General features: G+C 64.5%; 2 protein-coding genes across 2 annotated transcripts; one reads left to right on the top strand and one right to left on the bottom strand.

Moving 5' to 3' along the window:
* Positions 1-6: 6 nt before the first annotated feature.
* BOLA1 (bolA family member 1) lies at positions 7-4,761 on the bottom strand. Its single transcript, XM_075445466.1, is given in 5 exon segments — positions 7-264; positions 266-385; positions 387-452; positions 454-575; positions 3,335-4,761. Coding segments are annotated over 4 exon segments (351 nt in total). The 5' UTR covers positions 544-575; positions 3,335-4,761; the 3' UTR covers positions 7-189.
* Positions 3,177-11,204, top strand: LOC142365045 (nuclear receptor subfamily 2 group F member 5-like). Its single transcript, XM_075445467.1, is given in 4 exon segments — positions 3,177-3,437; positions 3,439-3,493; positions 8,963-9,490; positions 10,171-11,204. Coding segments are annotated over 4 exon segments (1,119 nt in total). The 3' UTR covers positions 10,446-11,204.
* Positions 11,205-15,654: the final 4,450 nt, after the last annotated feature.

Raw genomic sequence — 15,654 nt, 5'->3', positions numbered from 1 at the left:
TGGGGGAGGCACCAAAATCCCCCCCGGGGTGGGAGCGGGCGGCGGGGGAGGGGCTGCGCCCAGGGCGGGACCCACAGGGCAGCCGGGGGTGACGCGGGGTGGGGGTCACCCCCATATTTTAGCCGAAATTTGGGGTGTGCGTGCCCCCCGCCGCGGTGTCACCAGGGCTGAGGGGGGGGGTCGCGGCCGTCACCCGTCGCTGGGCGACTCCCCGGCCCCCCGCCGCTCGTGCTTGGACCCCCCCAGACAGGGGGGTGGCGGGGGGCATGCGGGGGTCGCTGGCCCATTGCTGGGGGGTCCTGGCGACGATGGCGAGGGCGTGCAGGGGGCCGGCGAGCTCGGCGCGGAGGGCGGCGTGGACCAGGCGGTGCCGCTGGAGGGGGGGGCACCCCGGCGAAGAGGGGGCTCACCACCAGCACGGCGAAGTGGGTCTCGGCGCCGGGGGGGGCCCCCGTGGCGCCCACTCTCGTCCCGGAGCTGCAGGTGGGTGGGCTGCAGGGCCGCCGTCAGCTTGGCGCGGATGGCGCGGGCCAGGGGGCCCATGGGTGCTGAGCCCCCCCCTCCTCGGCGAGGGGCTGCGGGGAGAGAAAGGGGGTTGGGGGGGCTGTGGGGGGGCGAGGTTGCAACGGGGGGGGGGGGGGGGGGAGGTTGGGGGGGTCTGCAGGGTCAGGCCCCGTTTATGCAGGTGATGGGGGGGGCATGGGGTTGCATGGGGGGGTGAGTTTAGCGGGGCTCTGCAGGATCAGGCCTCGTTTATGGGGGGGAAGAAGAGAGGGGGCAAGGGGTTGCGGGGGGGGAGTTTTGGGGGGCTCTGCAGGATCAGGCCCCGTTAATGGGGGGGTAGCAGGAAGCGGTGTTCAAGGGGGGGGTGTATGGGGGGTGAGTTTGAGGGGGGGGCTCTGCAGGATCAGATCCTGTAAATGGAGGTGATGGGAAGGGGGGTTAGGGGGGAGCCGGGGGCTGAGTTTGGGGGGGCTCGGAAGGGGGGTTAGGGGGAGCCGGGGGCTGAGTTTGGGGGGGCTCTGCAGGATCAGACCCTATAAATGGGGGTGATAGGAAGGGAGGGTTGGGGGTTTCTGGGTGGGGTGATGCATGGGGGGGTCATTTGGGGGGGGGGGGCTCTGCAGGATTAGACCCTGTAAATGGGGGTGATGGGAAGGGGGGTTAGGGGGGTTCTGGGGGGGGGAGTTTTGGGGTCTGCGGGATCAGGCCCCGTTTATGTAGGGGGCAGAAGGGGGGGGCATGGGGTTGCATGGGGGGGTGAGTTGGTGGGGGGGCTCTGCAGGACCAGGCCCTGTAAGTGGGGGTGATGGGAAGGGGGGACAGAGGGGGTTCTGGGGGGGGCGGTGTGGTTAAGGATGGTGACTGGGGGGGGGGGGGGGGGGTTCTGCACGACCAGACCCCGCTTATGAGGGTGGCACGAGGAGGGGGGGATGGGGGTGAGTTTGGGGGGGGCTCTGCAGGATCGGACCCCTAAGTGGGGGTTGGCAGGAGGGGGGGGTATGGGGCTGCATGGAGAGCGGGGTTAAGGTGAGCTCCGGCTTTTGGGGGGGTGGGGGAGCCCCGTCCACCCTCAGCCCCCCCAGACCGCAGAGGGGGAGCAGGGACAGAAGGGCCTGATCCCCACACCCCCCCCCGTGCAATGCCGGGGTCCCCCCCCCAATACTGGGGTCCCGTCCCGTCCCCCCCCGCCCCTCACCCGATCTCCGCTCCTGCCCCGCTCCGCCGCTGAGCACGCCGGGAGATGGAGTCCTTCCGCCCAGTCACGTCACCGCCCCGCCCGCCAGAACTACAACTCCCAGAAGGCCCCGCGGCCCCCCGGTCTCACCGCTCCCTAAACCTGCGGACCACCCAAGCCACGCCCCCTACCCCGAAGACCACGCCCCATCGAGCCTGTCTTGGCCCCGCCCCTTATCCCCGCCCCTCGCTACCCTGATTGGCTGCGGGGCAGGGAGGTGGGTGGTGGCGGCACCCCCCCCCCCGGGTCCCTGCGCGCACGTTGCGCGCGTGGGGCCGGGTGCGCGCGCCCCCGTTTGCACGCTCAGATCCACGCGCACAGCCCCCCCCCCCATCCTCCACCCGCTCCCCCCCCCCCCCAGCCCGGCCCCCCCAGAGCCCCCCCCGGCGCCGGGCAGCGCCCGCAGGGAGGAGAAACAACTTTGCTCTTCCTCCTCCTCCTCCTCCTCCTCCTCCTCCTCCTCCCCCCGCCGCCGCCAGTCCTTCCCCGGCCCGCCGGCCCCGCCGGGCCCTCCCCGGCCCTCTCCCGGAGCCGCCGCCCCGGGGTCGCTCCAGCCCGGGGGTCCCCTCCCGGGGCGGGGGGGGGGGTCCTTTCCTCCAGCCCGGGGTCCCCTCGCCGTCCCGGAGCCCCCTTCCCGCGTCCCGGGCGCGCCCAGCTCCGGGTCTCCGGTCCCCGTCGCTCCGTCCCGGAGCCCCGCTCAGCCCAGAATCCGCTCCCCGGCCCGGGGCTCCTTTCCGGCCCCTCCATCCCGGACCCCCTGCTCCATCCCGGACCCCTGCTCCATCCCGGGGCTCCCCCTCCATCCCGGACTCGTCCCTGGATCCCGGACCCCCTGCTCCATCCCGGACCCCCTTCTCCATCCCCGATTCCTCTCCCCATCCCCGGTCTCCCCCCTCCATCCCGGTCTCCCGCCTCCATCCCCGGTCTCCCCCGCTCCATCCCGGGACCCCTCCTCTCCATTCCGGTTTCCTCTTCTCCATCCCGGCGCTCCTTTTGCGCTCCTCCATCCCAGGTCTCCCCTCTCCATCCCGGACTCTTCCCTCCATCCCGGACCCCCTTCTCCATCCCCGGTCTCCCCCCTCCATCCCGGGACCCCCCCCCCTCCATTCCGGATTCCGCTCCTCCTTCCCTGCCCTCCTTTCCCGCTCCTCCATCCCGGCGCTCCCCTCTCCATCCCGGACTCTTCTTCTCCATCCCGGGACCCCCCCTCTCCATTGCGGATTCCGCTCCTCCATCCCCGGTCCCCCCTCTCCATCCCGGACTCTTCTTCTCCACCCCGGGACCCCCCCTCTCCATTCCGGATTCCGCTCCTCCATCCCCGGTCCCCCCTCTCCATCCCGGGGCTCCCCCTTCCCCGGCTCCCCTTCTCCTCCACCCCCGCCCCGAACACCCCCTTCCCCGGGGGGGCTCCCCCCCTGCCCCCCCCCCCCCCCCCAGCATGGCCCTGGCGGCGGGGCCGTGGCCGGAGCCTCCTCCCCCCCCTCCTCCTGCTCCCCCCCCCCGCGCTGCCGGCGGCCCGGAGGCTGCGGGGAAGGCTGCGGGGGACTGCCTGGTGTGCGGGGACAGGGCGAGCGGGAAGCACTACGGGCAGCTCACCTGCGAGGGCTGCAAGAGCTTCTTCAAGCGCTCGGTGCGGCGCAACCTGGCCTACAGCTGCCGGGGGGGCCGCGACTGCCCCGTGGACCAGCACCACCGCAACCCAGTGCCAGTACTGCCGGCTCCGCAAGTGCCTCCGCGTGGGGATGCGGCGGGAAGGTGGGGAGGGGGCGCGGGGAAGGGCCGGCGAGGGGGCGGAAGGGGCGAGGGGGGGGGAGAGGGAGAAGGGGTGGGAAAGGAGAGAGGGTGCAAGGGGGTGGGAAAGCGGGAGAGGGGATGGAAAAGAAGGACAGAAGGTGGAAAAGTGGGAGAGAGGGCGGAAAAGGAGAGGGGATGGAAGAGGAGAAGGGATGCAGAAGAAGGGCAGAGCGTGGAAAAGTGGGAGAGGGGATGGAAAAGGAGAGGGGATGGAAAAGAAGGACAGAAGGTGGAAAAGTGGGAGAGGGGATGGAAAAGGAGAAGGGATGCAGAAGAAGGACAGAGCGTGGAAAAGTGGGAGAGGGGATGGAAAAGGAGAGGGGATGTAGGAGAAAGGCAGAGTGTGGGAAAGTGGGAGAAGGGATGGGAGAGAAGAGGGGATGGAAAAGCAGGACAGAAGGTGGACAAGTGGGAGAGGGGATGGAAAAGGAGAGGGGATGGAAAAGAAGGACAGAAGGTGGAAAAGTGGGAGAGGGGATGGAAAAGGAGAGGGGATGCAGAAGAAGGACAGAGCGTAGAAAAGTGGGAGAGAGGATGGAAAAGAGGGAGAGAGGGTGCAAAAGGAGAAGGGATGGAAAAGGAGAGAAAGGAGAGGGGATGCGAAAGGAGAGGGTGCACGAGAAAGGCAGAGTGCGGGAGAGTGGGAGAGGGGTTGGAAGAGGAGAGAGGATGGAAAAGGAGGGGGTATGCAAAAAAGGGAGAGGGGATGTAAAAGAAGGGGAGAGGGTGGAAAAGAGGACGAGAAGATGGAAAAGACGGAGAGTGGATGGAAAAGTGGGAGAAGGGAGGTGAAAGGAGAAGGGACGGAGAAGAAGGCGAGAGGGGACGGAAAGGGAGAGGGGATGGAAAACGAGGAGAGGTGATGGGAAAGGAGGAAAGGGGATGGAAAAGAAGGACAGAGGTAGGAAAAGAAGGCAAGGGGATGGAAAAGAGGGAGAGGGGATGCAAAAGGAGAGAGGGTGTGACAGCAGGAGAGGGTGGAACAGCGGGAGAGAGGATGCAAAAAGGTAAAGAGGCTGGAAAAGGAGAGGGGATGCGAGAGAGGCTCAAAAAGAGGGAGAAAGGAGGGAAAAGGAGAGGGGATGCCGAAGGGGGATGGAGGCTGGAAAAGGAGAGAGGGTGGAAATGAAGAAGAGAGCGTGCAAAGGGAGAGGGGAGGCAAGAGAAGGCGAGAGGGTGGCAGGGGCCGGGGCGCAAACGGGGAGCGGGCACGAAATGAGAGCTGCGAGAGCCAGGAAGAGCCAGAGTGAAGGCAGAAAGGAAAGGGAGGGGGAAACGTGGAAAAGAGCGAGAGGGAGCAAAAAAATCAAATGAAAGAAAAGGGGGAAAGGGAGGAAAAAAGGGCGAAAGGGGAAAAAATGCCGGAACAAAAAAGAGAACGGGGGGAAAGGAGAGGAGAGGGGAAAGGAGGAAGGGAGCGAGTGAGCCCGAACGGTGAAGACAAAAGAGAAAGAGAAAGCGCAAGGTGAGGACGGGAGAGAGCAAAAAAGAGAAACCAAAAAGAGAAAGAGAAAGGGAAGGGAGGGAAAGAGAAAGGAGCGCCTGAAGAAGGAGAAAGTAAAAGAAAGAAAGCGAAAGCAGCTGAGAAAGGGTTGGCGGGGAAGGAAAGGGAAAGAAAAAGGGGGAAAAGAGAAAGAGAAAACTCCTCTCCCTCTTCCCTTTCGTTTTTCCTTCGCTCTTTACCCTCCCTCAGCGCCGGCCACCCAGGGCGAGCCCCCCCAGACCAGGGAGAGCCCCAGCCCCCGGCGCCGCCGAGCCCCCCGAGCCCCTCTCCGTCCTCCCCAGGGCTGCGGCTGCGTTGTGACCCCCAAACGCGGCGTCACCCCCCAGCAGCGAGCTCGGGGCTCCCTCCTCCCCCTGGCTCTGCCTTCCAGGGGACAAATCCCCCCATAATGTTATTTTGGGGGGGCTTTTCCCACGGGAAAGGCTCCGTGAGGGAACGTATTTCTTATTCCACTTAATTACATCGTCGCGTAACCTCCCCAGCTCGGCGTTGCTCTCGGGCTCGGTGTCCGGGGCCGCGCCGAGGTGGGGACGCTTCCCTGCTCCTCTCCGTTAGATTCAGCGCAGGGACGGGGCTGTTCAAAAACCCGGGGGCTGGCGGGCAACGACACAGAGATTCTCTAAAAGCTCGAGAACTCGGCGTTTTGGGACGAGCGTCCAGTAAAGCCGAAGTGAATTACTCTGAACACTTCGCGTGACCGGCATTGAAATCGCGTTCCAAGCTCGCGGCGATGCGCCGCGGATCGGTCCCTCTGCCGCCAGCCACCCCCAGCGGCACAGTTTCAGCTGATTTTTTTTTTTTTCCCTAAAAAACAATAGCTTTAAAGCAGATTTTTGGGGTTTTCAAGCCCGAAACGGTGCGTTGGGGCATCGGCTTCGCTGCCGTGCCGAAAGCTCGGCTCTGAAGCTCTGCCGCGCGGCGTCCTCCCTGCTGGAGTAAGGGCTGGAGGGGTCCTCATTCATCTTCAAGGTCCTTATTTATAAATTGAGTATTATTAAATAATTCTAGTGAGGGCCCAGCTGCTCGACCCCCCCCGCTCTGTCTTTTCCTCGGGATTTATTCCGCAAGACCTCGAGCCGGTGCCGGTGGGTTTGGTCCTTCGGCAGCAGCGATGGCAGCGACGCTCCCGTGCGGGAAGTCACCTTTTCCAGCCTTAAAAAAACCCCGCAAATTCCAAAGTCGCCTTTTCTAGCGTAAAAAAAGAAATCACAGCATTTCAGAGAAGGTGGAAGATTGTGGCTGGGGGGGGGGAAGTGATCCTTCCAGCGTCCCAGCACGGCCGCGGCGTCGCACCCCCGGCTTGCACAAAGCAATGGGAATTCGGTGGGAGCAAGGTCAGGGCCAAAACCGGCCCCGGCCCAACCCCCAGTTTGCCTTTTTCTTCCCCAAAAAGGCCGATTGGGTGTCCGGGGCAGGGGGAGGGGGGGATTTTTGCGGCGGTCCTGGGTGCAGCGAGACACCCTCGTCGCAAACCTCTGCCGGCTTCGCACGGCCGGAGCTGGGGATTAAATCCCTGGGGAGGGAGAAGAAATCAATCCAGCCGAGTGCCCGGCGCTGGAGAAGCCAGGCGGAGCGGGGTCGTCTGGGGTCAGATCCCGGCTTTTGGGGTTTGGGGCTGTTTTTGTCTTTCTTCTCTTTGTTTTAATTGGGAATTCCCGCAAGCTGCCGGCGCTGGTGAATGCCGAGATCCGGCGCGATGGGCGCTGCCGCGGCGGCTCTCCCGGCACGGCGTTGTTCCCCAGGCAGAGCCCCCCATCTCCCCCCCTGCACCCCCTCTTAGCTCTGATTTTTGGGGGGCTCCCAGTTGCCCTGAGATGGGCATGAAACCGCCAAGGGATGCGGCACCCCCAGGCACCGGGAAACGCCGTGGATGCCGACGGAAAAGCGTCCGGGGGTGAAACCTTCCCGGGGATTTCATTTACTGGGTGCGGCTACTCTGTGCCTCAGTTTCCCCATCCGATCGCGGCATCGCTGGCCACACCAGCTCGAGTTGGGGTGCCCCAAACCCACCGCCTTGTGCTCCCCGTGATGCCCCTTATCCCAGCGTTCCGGGCTGGGAGCTGGCACCCAATCCAGCACCGGTTCCGGCACCGAATCCAGTGCCAAAACCGGCATTTTGGGAGCCGAGCGCAGCTCCAGGCTGGATTGATTCCCTGAGGGTGCCGGGGTGCCAGCCCCAGGAGTAGGATTGAGCTGGGAAAGGTGGATTAAATTTTGGCTTCCCGAAAATCAGCTGGGATGAGGCACGGGGACCGGGAGGCCCGACCCGGCGGCCGGGTTTGGGGTCATCGGCGCTGCCGGAGGACGGGTGAGCCGGGGTGGATGGAGCCGGGGGAGGAAGCCCTCCATGGCGGCTCCCGTGGCTTTTTTGGGCTGAAACCCACGTTTTTTTTCCAGGACACACCCTTCAATGGTTTGAAGGGATTGTTTTGCCCAAAAAGGGGGAAAAAAGCGGTTGGGGGTTTGGGGTGATGCAAAGGGGGTGGGGGGGGTATGCAAAGGGGGTTTGGTGGGGGATGCAAAAGGGGTTTGAGGTGGCGCAAAGGGGTTTGAGGGGCATTCAAAGGGGTTTTGGGGTGACGCAGAGTGGTTTGGGGTGGTGCACAGGGGGTTTGGGGGGATGTGAAGGGGTTTGGGGTGGTGCAAAGGGGCTTGGGGGGATGTGAAGGGGTTTGGGGTGGTGCACAGGGGGTTTGGGGGGATATGAAGGGGTTTGGGGTGGTGCAAAGGGGCTTGGGGGGATGTGAAGGGGTTTGGGGTCGTGCACAGGGGGTTTGGGGGGATGTGAAGGGGTTTGGGGTGGTGCAAAGGGGTTTGGAGGGCATTCAAAGGGGCTTTGGGGTGACACAGAGGGGTTTGGGGCAGTGCACAGGGGGTTTGGGGGGATGTGAAGGGGTTTGGGGGGATGTGAAGGGGTTTGGGGTGGTTCAAGGGGAGGTGAGGGGGGATGCAAAGGGGTTCAGGGTGGTTCAGAGGGGTTTTGGGGTGATGCAGAAGGGGTTTGGGGTTCATGGAAGAGCAAAGGGGCTTGGGGTTCGTGGTGCTCCAAGAGGGATTTGGGGTTCATGGTGATGCAAAGGGGCTTTTGGGGGGGGTCTCATGGTCTTGCACGGGCAGCGAGGAGGGGACTGCACCCCACAAATGCCGCCGGGGCGATGCTGAGCAGAGGGAGCGTTTGGGGGGAGCGGGAGCTGCACGCTGCACCCTGAGGGCTCAGGGGGGAGCGGGAGGAGACCCCCAGTGCCCTGATCCTGGGGACCCCCTGTCCCCGTGGCCCCCCGATCCCGACCGCTGGCTGACACCTGGGGCTGTCACGCCGCATTAGGCTGAAGCGGGCTCGGAGCCTGCCCCCGCCGCGGGGGACGGCGATGCCGGGGGGCGAGCAGGGGGCACCGGGCGGAGGAGGAGGAGGCTGGACCCCTGCTCACGGCATCGCCACGGGAGAGAAAACAACCCCAGTTTGGAGTTTTTTAAGCCCCAAATGAAAAAAACGCAAGGGGTGGGACCCAGAGGGGTGCTTCTGACCCCCTCCCCCGGGTGCTGGCACTTTGGGGGGGGGGGGGGGGCACCCATAGCATCTCCTCAGGGCCCTTCGTTAGCACCATCCCCTTGCAGGAAGGGGGTGCTTGCGTGTGGGACCCCCCAAATCCCGTGTGCCGTATTTTATGTCCATCCTGGCTGAAGAGCCGGGTGGGAGCTGTCGGACGCCGAGCCCTGAGGGGGTCACTGGGGGGGGGGGGATTGTCCCCAGCCTCGGTGCCACGTCCCCCTCTAACACGGGTGAGGGCATGCCCTGGGGACCCTCCAGCACCCACCCCGCACCCCTGGGTACACCCCAGCCTGGTGTGTTTGATCCCTGGGGCGTAGGGGGGACGCAGGGCGGCGATGGGGGCTTCGGGGCGCTGACCGCCTGCTCCCCTCCGCAGCCGTGCAGCGGGGCCGCGTGGCTCACGCCCCGAGCAGCCCCGGCCAGTACCCCATGGTCCCCGGGGACCCCTACGGCAGCCACGGCTACTTGAGCGGCTTCATCTCACTGCTGCTCCGCGCCGAACCGTACCCGCCGGCACGCTACGGCACCCAGTGCCTGCAGCCCGGCGGCGTGGTGGGCATCGAGGGCATCTGCGAGCTGGCCGCTCGGCTCCTCTTCAGCGCCGTCGAGTGGGCCAAGGGCATCCCCTTCTTCCCGGACTTGCAGCTTTCGGATCAAGTGGCTCTGCTCCGCTTGGGCTGGAGCGAGCTCTTCGTGCTGAACGCGGCGCAGTCGGCGCTGCCGTTGCACGCCGCGCCCTTGCTGGCGGCCGCCGGGCTCCACGCCGCGCCCATGGCCGCCGACCGCGTGGTGGCCTTCATGGACCACATCCGCCTCTTCCAGGAGCAGGTGGAGAAGCTGAAGGCCCTGCACGTCGACGCTGCAGAGTACGCCTGCCTCAAGGCTGTCGCCCTCTTCTCCCCCGGTGAGGGGGCGGGGCTTAGGGGGGCGGGGCCGAGAGGGGAGGGGCTTGAGGGGGTGGGGGTCCCGAGGGGGTGGGGTTGGTGTTGATGAATGGGCAAGGAATGAATGGGCTGGGGGTGGGGCGGGCTAAATGGGGTGTGGTTAAATAGGGGGTGGATAAATGGGTGTGGCTAAATGGGGCGTGGCTTAACGAGGTGCGGTCCCAAGGGGGTGGGGCTTAATGGGGTGGGGTCCCAAGTGGGTGAGCATTAATGGGTGTGCAGGGAGTGAATGGGCGGGGGATGACTGGGAGGGGCTAAATGGTGCGGGACTAAATGGGGTGGGGCATAATGGGGTGGGGCTTTATGGGTGGGACTAAAGGGGGTGGGGCATAATGGGGTGGGGCTTGGGGAAGGGCTTAATGGGGTGGGGTTGAAAGAGGGCAGGTGTCGATGGGTGGGCAGGGAATGAATGGGCTCGGGATGACTGGGTGGGGCTTGGGAAGGAGATTAATGGGGGGGGCTTGGCGTGGAGCTTAGTAGGGTGGGTCTTAGGGCGGGACTTAGTGGGGTGGGGCTCCAATGGGGTGAGGCTAAAGTGGGGGTGATGGGGCGGGGCTGGCTGTAGAGGGAATGAATGGGTGGGGGCGGAGCGGGCAGAGCTGGAGGGGCGGGGCTGTGCCTCAGTTTCCCCGCCCCGCAGACGCGGTGGGGCTGTCGGACCCGGGGCAGGTGGCCGGGCTGCAGGAGAAGTCGCAGTGCGCGCTGGAGGAGCACGTGCGGCGGCAGCACCCGAGCCAGCCCAGCCGCTTCGGGCGCCTGCTCCTGCGCCTGCCCGCCCTGCGCAGCGTCTCCGCCCCCGGCATCCAGCAGCTCTTCTTCAGCCGCCTGGTCGGCAAGACCCCCATCGAGACCCTCATCCGCGACATGCTGTTGGCCGGGGCCACCCTCAACTGGCCCTACGGCCCCATGCAGTGACAGCCCCGGGATGGGGACCCCAGGGAGGGGACCCCAAGGCTGGGGACCCTAAGAAGGGCACTCCAAGGATGGGACTCCAAGGATGAGGGAACCAAGGATGGGACCCCAAGGATGGGACCCCAAGGATGGGACTCCAAGAATGGGACTCCAAGGATGAGGGCACCAAGGATGGGACCCAAAGGAGGGGACCCCAAGGATGGGACTCCAAGGATGCGGCCACCAAGGATTGGGATCCAAAAGATGGGGACACCAAGGATGGGACCCCCAAGGATGGGACTCCAAAGATGGGACTCCAAGGATGGGGATCTGAAGGATGGGGACCCCAAGGACAGGGGCACCAAAGATGGGATCCTAACGATGGGAGTCCAAAGATGGAACCCCACCACAAGGATGTGATTCCAAGGAGGGGACCCCAAAGATGGAGACACCAAGGATGGGGGACACCAAAGTTGGAACCCAAAGGTCGAGGACCACACAGATGGGACCCCAGGGATGAGGGATCCCAATGATGGACCCTAAAGAGGGAGCCCCAGTGATGGGACCCCAAAGATGGGACCCCATGGCTGGGGACTCTGAGGATGGGACCCCCAAAGATGGGGACCCCAACGATGGGACCCCATAGTTTGGTAGGGGACCCCAAGCAGAGGACCCCAATAATGAAGACACCAACAATGGACCCCAAGGACGGGACCCCCAAGGATGGGGGACAGGGATTCTTCGGGGGGGGGGGTTCCCCCTTTTTAAGGGAGAAAAGCCAGGTTTGGGGGGGCTAAACCACGAGTGCCGGTGGGGGGAGCGGCCCCCAGCCGGCACCTCCCGCCGTGGGGCAAGGGGAAGGGGGGTATTTATAAAGAGAAAGTAAAATAAAAGCCTATATTATATCCTCCCTCCCTCCCCGGGGGCCGGGAAAAGGTTGATTATTATTATTATTTATTATTATTATTGCTATTGTTATTGTTAATCTGGGGAATTTTTTCCCCTTATGACCTGTGTGCTCCTCCCCCGCGGCTCGTGGGGCATTTTTAATTCTTTATTTATCTCGTTAAAAACACAGAATTCGACAAATGCAACGCTTTTTTTATATTTTTTTATCTTTTCTGGCTGGAATCGGGGTTGGAAGGAAAAGCGACGGCGGCTGAGCCCTGTGGGCGCCGTCCCCTCCCAGTATGGGCGTGGGTGGGCCCAGGCTCAGCCCAGTTTAGCCCCATCCACCCCCAGTGTGGTCCCTGTGCACTCCCAGTATGACATCTTCTGCTCCCAGTATGGTCCCACCAGTATGAGGTCCCAGTGCAGCCCCAGTTGGATCCCAGTATGGCCCCCAGGTTTATCCCAGCGTGCAGCTCCAGTCTCATCCCTCGATGCTCTCCCAGTCTGATTCCAGTATGGTCCCAGTCTCATCCCAGTATGCCCCCCAGTCTCATCCCAGTATGGTCCTAGTCTCATCCCATTATGCTCCCCAGTCTCATCCCAGTAGACCCCCCAGTCTGATCTCAGTAATGGTCCCAGTCTCATCCCAGTATGCCCCCCAGTCTCATCCCAGTATGGTCCCAGTCTCATCCCATTATGCCCCCCCCCAATCTGATCTTGATAATGGTCCCAGACTCATTGCAGTACGCCCCCAGTCTCACCCCAGTATGGTCCCAGTCAGTTCCCAGTATGGCCCAGGGGCTGGGCCCTCGGCAGCTCCCAGAGGGGGGGGGGGGGCAGGGAGGGGGGGGGCTGTTTTATTGCAGATTTTTAACGGCCCCATTAGCGAAAAGTCAGCAATGGCCTTTTCCAGCCGGCGGCCCCGGCCCGGCCCCATCTCACCCCCCCATAAATAACCACGCGCGGAGCCGCGACGCGAGGACGCGCTGGAAAAGGCCACGGGGAAAAGTTATTGTCCTGGGAGGGGGGGAAGGGACCCCCGTGGGGGGCTTAACCCCCCCACCCCCCTGCCGACCAAGCGAGCGGGAGCGGCAGAGCCCCCAGTCCCGGGCAGCCGGAGCCGGGGAGCCAAGCTTGGGGGGGGGGGGATCAAAAGAATAACCAAAAAAATGTTTTTTAAAAGCCATTTTTCAGCCTTCGAGCGCTGTCGGAGCAGCGGGGGGGTCGGCGCAGCCGGCGAGCTGCAGCTTTTCTCTTTTATTTTATTCTTTCCTTATTTTTTTTTTCCTCAATAGTGGAGAGCACATCCAGGGAAAACGGAACCGCTGCCTCGGTTCCCGGTTCGGTTCCCTTTTCCCCGCCGCGCTGCAGCTAAAAGCCGGGAGCCCGACCCCTCCGTGTCAGCCCGGGGCACGCTGGGTCCCTCCGGCCCGGGGCTGTCACCTTCGGGGGTCACTCGGGGCTGGAGAGTTAAAACGCGGCATTCGAGGGACTTCAGAAGCCTTGGTTTGGCTTCAAGGGGCAAAGAAACGAGGGGAAAGGGACATTAACCCCCCCCCCCGGGAGCTCGCAGGGACCCCCGCGGTGCCACCGCTGCTTCTGGTCCATCCGACCCCGTCCCCAGTGCATCTGATGCTGCTTCTGGTGCCTCCATCCCCATCCGGTCCCTCCAACCCATCCCCGGTGCATCTGACGCTGCTTCTGGTGCCTCCATCCCCACCCCTGGTGCCTTCATCCTCATTCGGTCCCTCTAACCCATCCCTGGTCCATCTGACGCTGCTTCTGGTGCCTCCATCCCCATCCAGTCCCTCCAACCCATCCCCAGTGCATCTGACACTGCTTCTGGTGCCCCCAACCCATCCCTGGTGCCTCCATCCCCATCTGGTCCGTCTGAAGCTGCTTCTGGTACCTCCATCCCCACCCCTGGTCCCTCCAGCCCATCCCTGGTGCCTCCAACTCATCCCTGGTGCCTCCAACCCATCCCTGGTGCCTCCAACCCATCCCTGGTCCATCTGACTCTGCTTCTGGTGCCTCCAACCCCATCCCTGGAGCCTCCAACCCCACCCCTGGCGCAGCTCCTGCTGACCCCTTCTCTCCTCCATCCCTGTGCACAAACCTAACGTCGAGCAGCGCCCTCCAGCCCCGATCCCCCCACCCCACGTCGCCAGCCTTGATGCCCCTCGCACAAACGCCGGCACCCACCTCCCCTTCCCACCGTGCTCGCGGCGCGGCCGCTCTAACGGCTTCTAATTTTAGCGAGCTGGAGGCGATCCAGCGGCGCTGGCGGGCTGGAGGCAGATAAATGTCCCCATCGATCGATGAAGTCGCTGTTTGGTGGCCACGAGCTCAGCGTCCAGCAGTCAGTCGAGCGGTGGCCGAACATCACGGCCCTGGGGTGCATTGGGATGGAGGGGCGGGGGTCCTTGCCCCCAGCCCGGGGCCGGTCGCTCCTGGGGAAGGGCAAGGAGAACCTGGAACGAGGTGGGAAAGGGGAAGGGGTGCTCAGGATGTGGCCCCGCCACAGCCACCCAGCACCCACCGGCGTGCTCACGCTGCTCGATTTGCACCCAGCGCAGCGTCTGCGTGCACATGCGTGTGCACACACGTGCATGCTCCTTGGGATCCCAAGGGATGCTCGGGGGGTGCTGGGGTCGGGGCTCTTCCGGGGACCCGAGGGCTGGTGACGGCCGCACCGGCTCCCAGAGCTGTCGCTGCCGCCGCGGCGATGCCGTCCCCAAGGGTTTGGGGGTGGCAGTGGTGACAGGGGCTCCACGGGACCCGGGGCAGCGGCATCCCACGGGTTCAAATTCAGCGTGCAATCACCGCTGCCAGCACAGCAGCATCCCTCCCCGCAGTGGGGAAACTGAGGCACGGCCAGGGCCAGCTCCACTCCCCCCCCCCGGCGCTAAGCCCCGCAGAGAACTCGCCAAGGTCGCCTGGGTGCCGGGAGCTAATTTACAGCCCTGACATTAAGGCACCAGACAAAATCTGGCAACGCGGCGCTGGGGTGGCTTATATACGGCCGCAGGATTTATTCGTGCTCGCCGGGGCCGGCAGCGCCAGCCCGAGCATCGCCCGGGGCACCCGCACCCCTCGCCGGAGCCCCCCGCTCTGCTCCCCGCTGGGGTCTGGGAGGGGGCCAAGATCCTCCGGGGTCTCCCCGGGCCCCCCCGGGCTCTCGCCAGGCGCTGGGAGCCATCTCGCCCGAGAGCTGCTGCGGAGGCGGCCGCCGCGTGGGCTGCCCAGGCAGGCTGCTCCCGTCCCCAGTGCCGTCCCCGTCCCCATCCTCATCCTCGGCACTTGCCCATCCCGGTTCCTGCCTTCATCCTCATCCTTATCCCCATCCCAGCTCCACCTTCAGCCTTGCTCTCAACTCCACCCCTGTCGCTGTCCCTGTCCCCATCTCTATCCTCATCCCAATCCCATCCCCATTCCCAGCCATTTTCCCTTCCCCACCCTTATCCCCACCATCTCCCTCCCGTCTCCATCCTCATCCTCACCCCTGTCCTCACCATCCCCCCATCCCTGCCCTCAGCGCTGCCCCACTCCCGTTCCACCCCCACCCCCATCCCTGTCCCTTCTCCCATCTCCATCCTCATTCTCACCCCTGTCCTGAGCTCTGTCCCCATCCCACTCCTGTCCCTTTTCCTGTCCCTCTCTCCACTCTCAGGGTGCAAGAGAGGGGCTCCCCGTCCTGCCCCACTGGGGAAACTGAGGCACGCACCGCACTCAGCCCTGGTAAATCACCAGCGGCTCCGAGCCTGCCCGGGGCGGGAAGGCGACAGCTACAAACCGATGGCGCAGGGGTTTGGTGATGGGCTCGGGTGCTGTGGGGGATCGGGTGCTGTAACCACAGGGGAGGGGTCCCCAGGAGACCACCCACTGCCAGATGTGACCACTTTGGGAAAAAAATCCAAGTGACGAGGGAATAACGAGGGTTCGACGCCAAGCTGCAAGGGAGGGAGACGCCAGCACAAAGGCAACAGTCCCGGGCTCAACCCCTGTACTAGACAGCAGAGAATCCCCTCAGACACAGCCCCATCGCCACCAAACAACCCCCGGGGCGATAATCCCATGGCTGCTGCCCCCCCACACACCGGGGGAGCCCCCCTGGGACCTCCTGCCCCGGGGTCTCTGCCCCCGCAGACCCCGCGCCGCTTCTAACGAGCTTAATTCCCTGTTGAGTCAACACCACGGTCCAGCACCCCCAGCCCCGGGTGCCCCGGGCCTGGCCCTTCCGGGGCCCACCCCCCTCCGTGCCTCAGTTTCCCCACCAGCCCTGCCCAGGAGAGCACCCATATTGGGAGGGGAAAGTGGGGTGGGAGTGGAAATGAGGGGTCCC

This window comes from Opisthocomus hoazin, chromosome 30, assembly GCF_030867145.1.
Source record: "Opisthocomus hoazin isolate bOpiHoa1 chromosome 30, bOpiHoa1.hap1, whole genome shotgun sequence".
NCBI classification, from domain to species: Eukaryota; Metazoa; Chordata; class Aves; order Opisthocomiformes; family Opisthocomidae; genus Opisthocomus; species Opisthocomus hoazin.
This window is presented reverse-complemented; position numbering and strand designations above follow the sequence as displayed.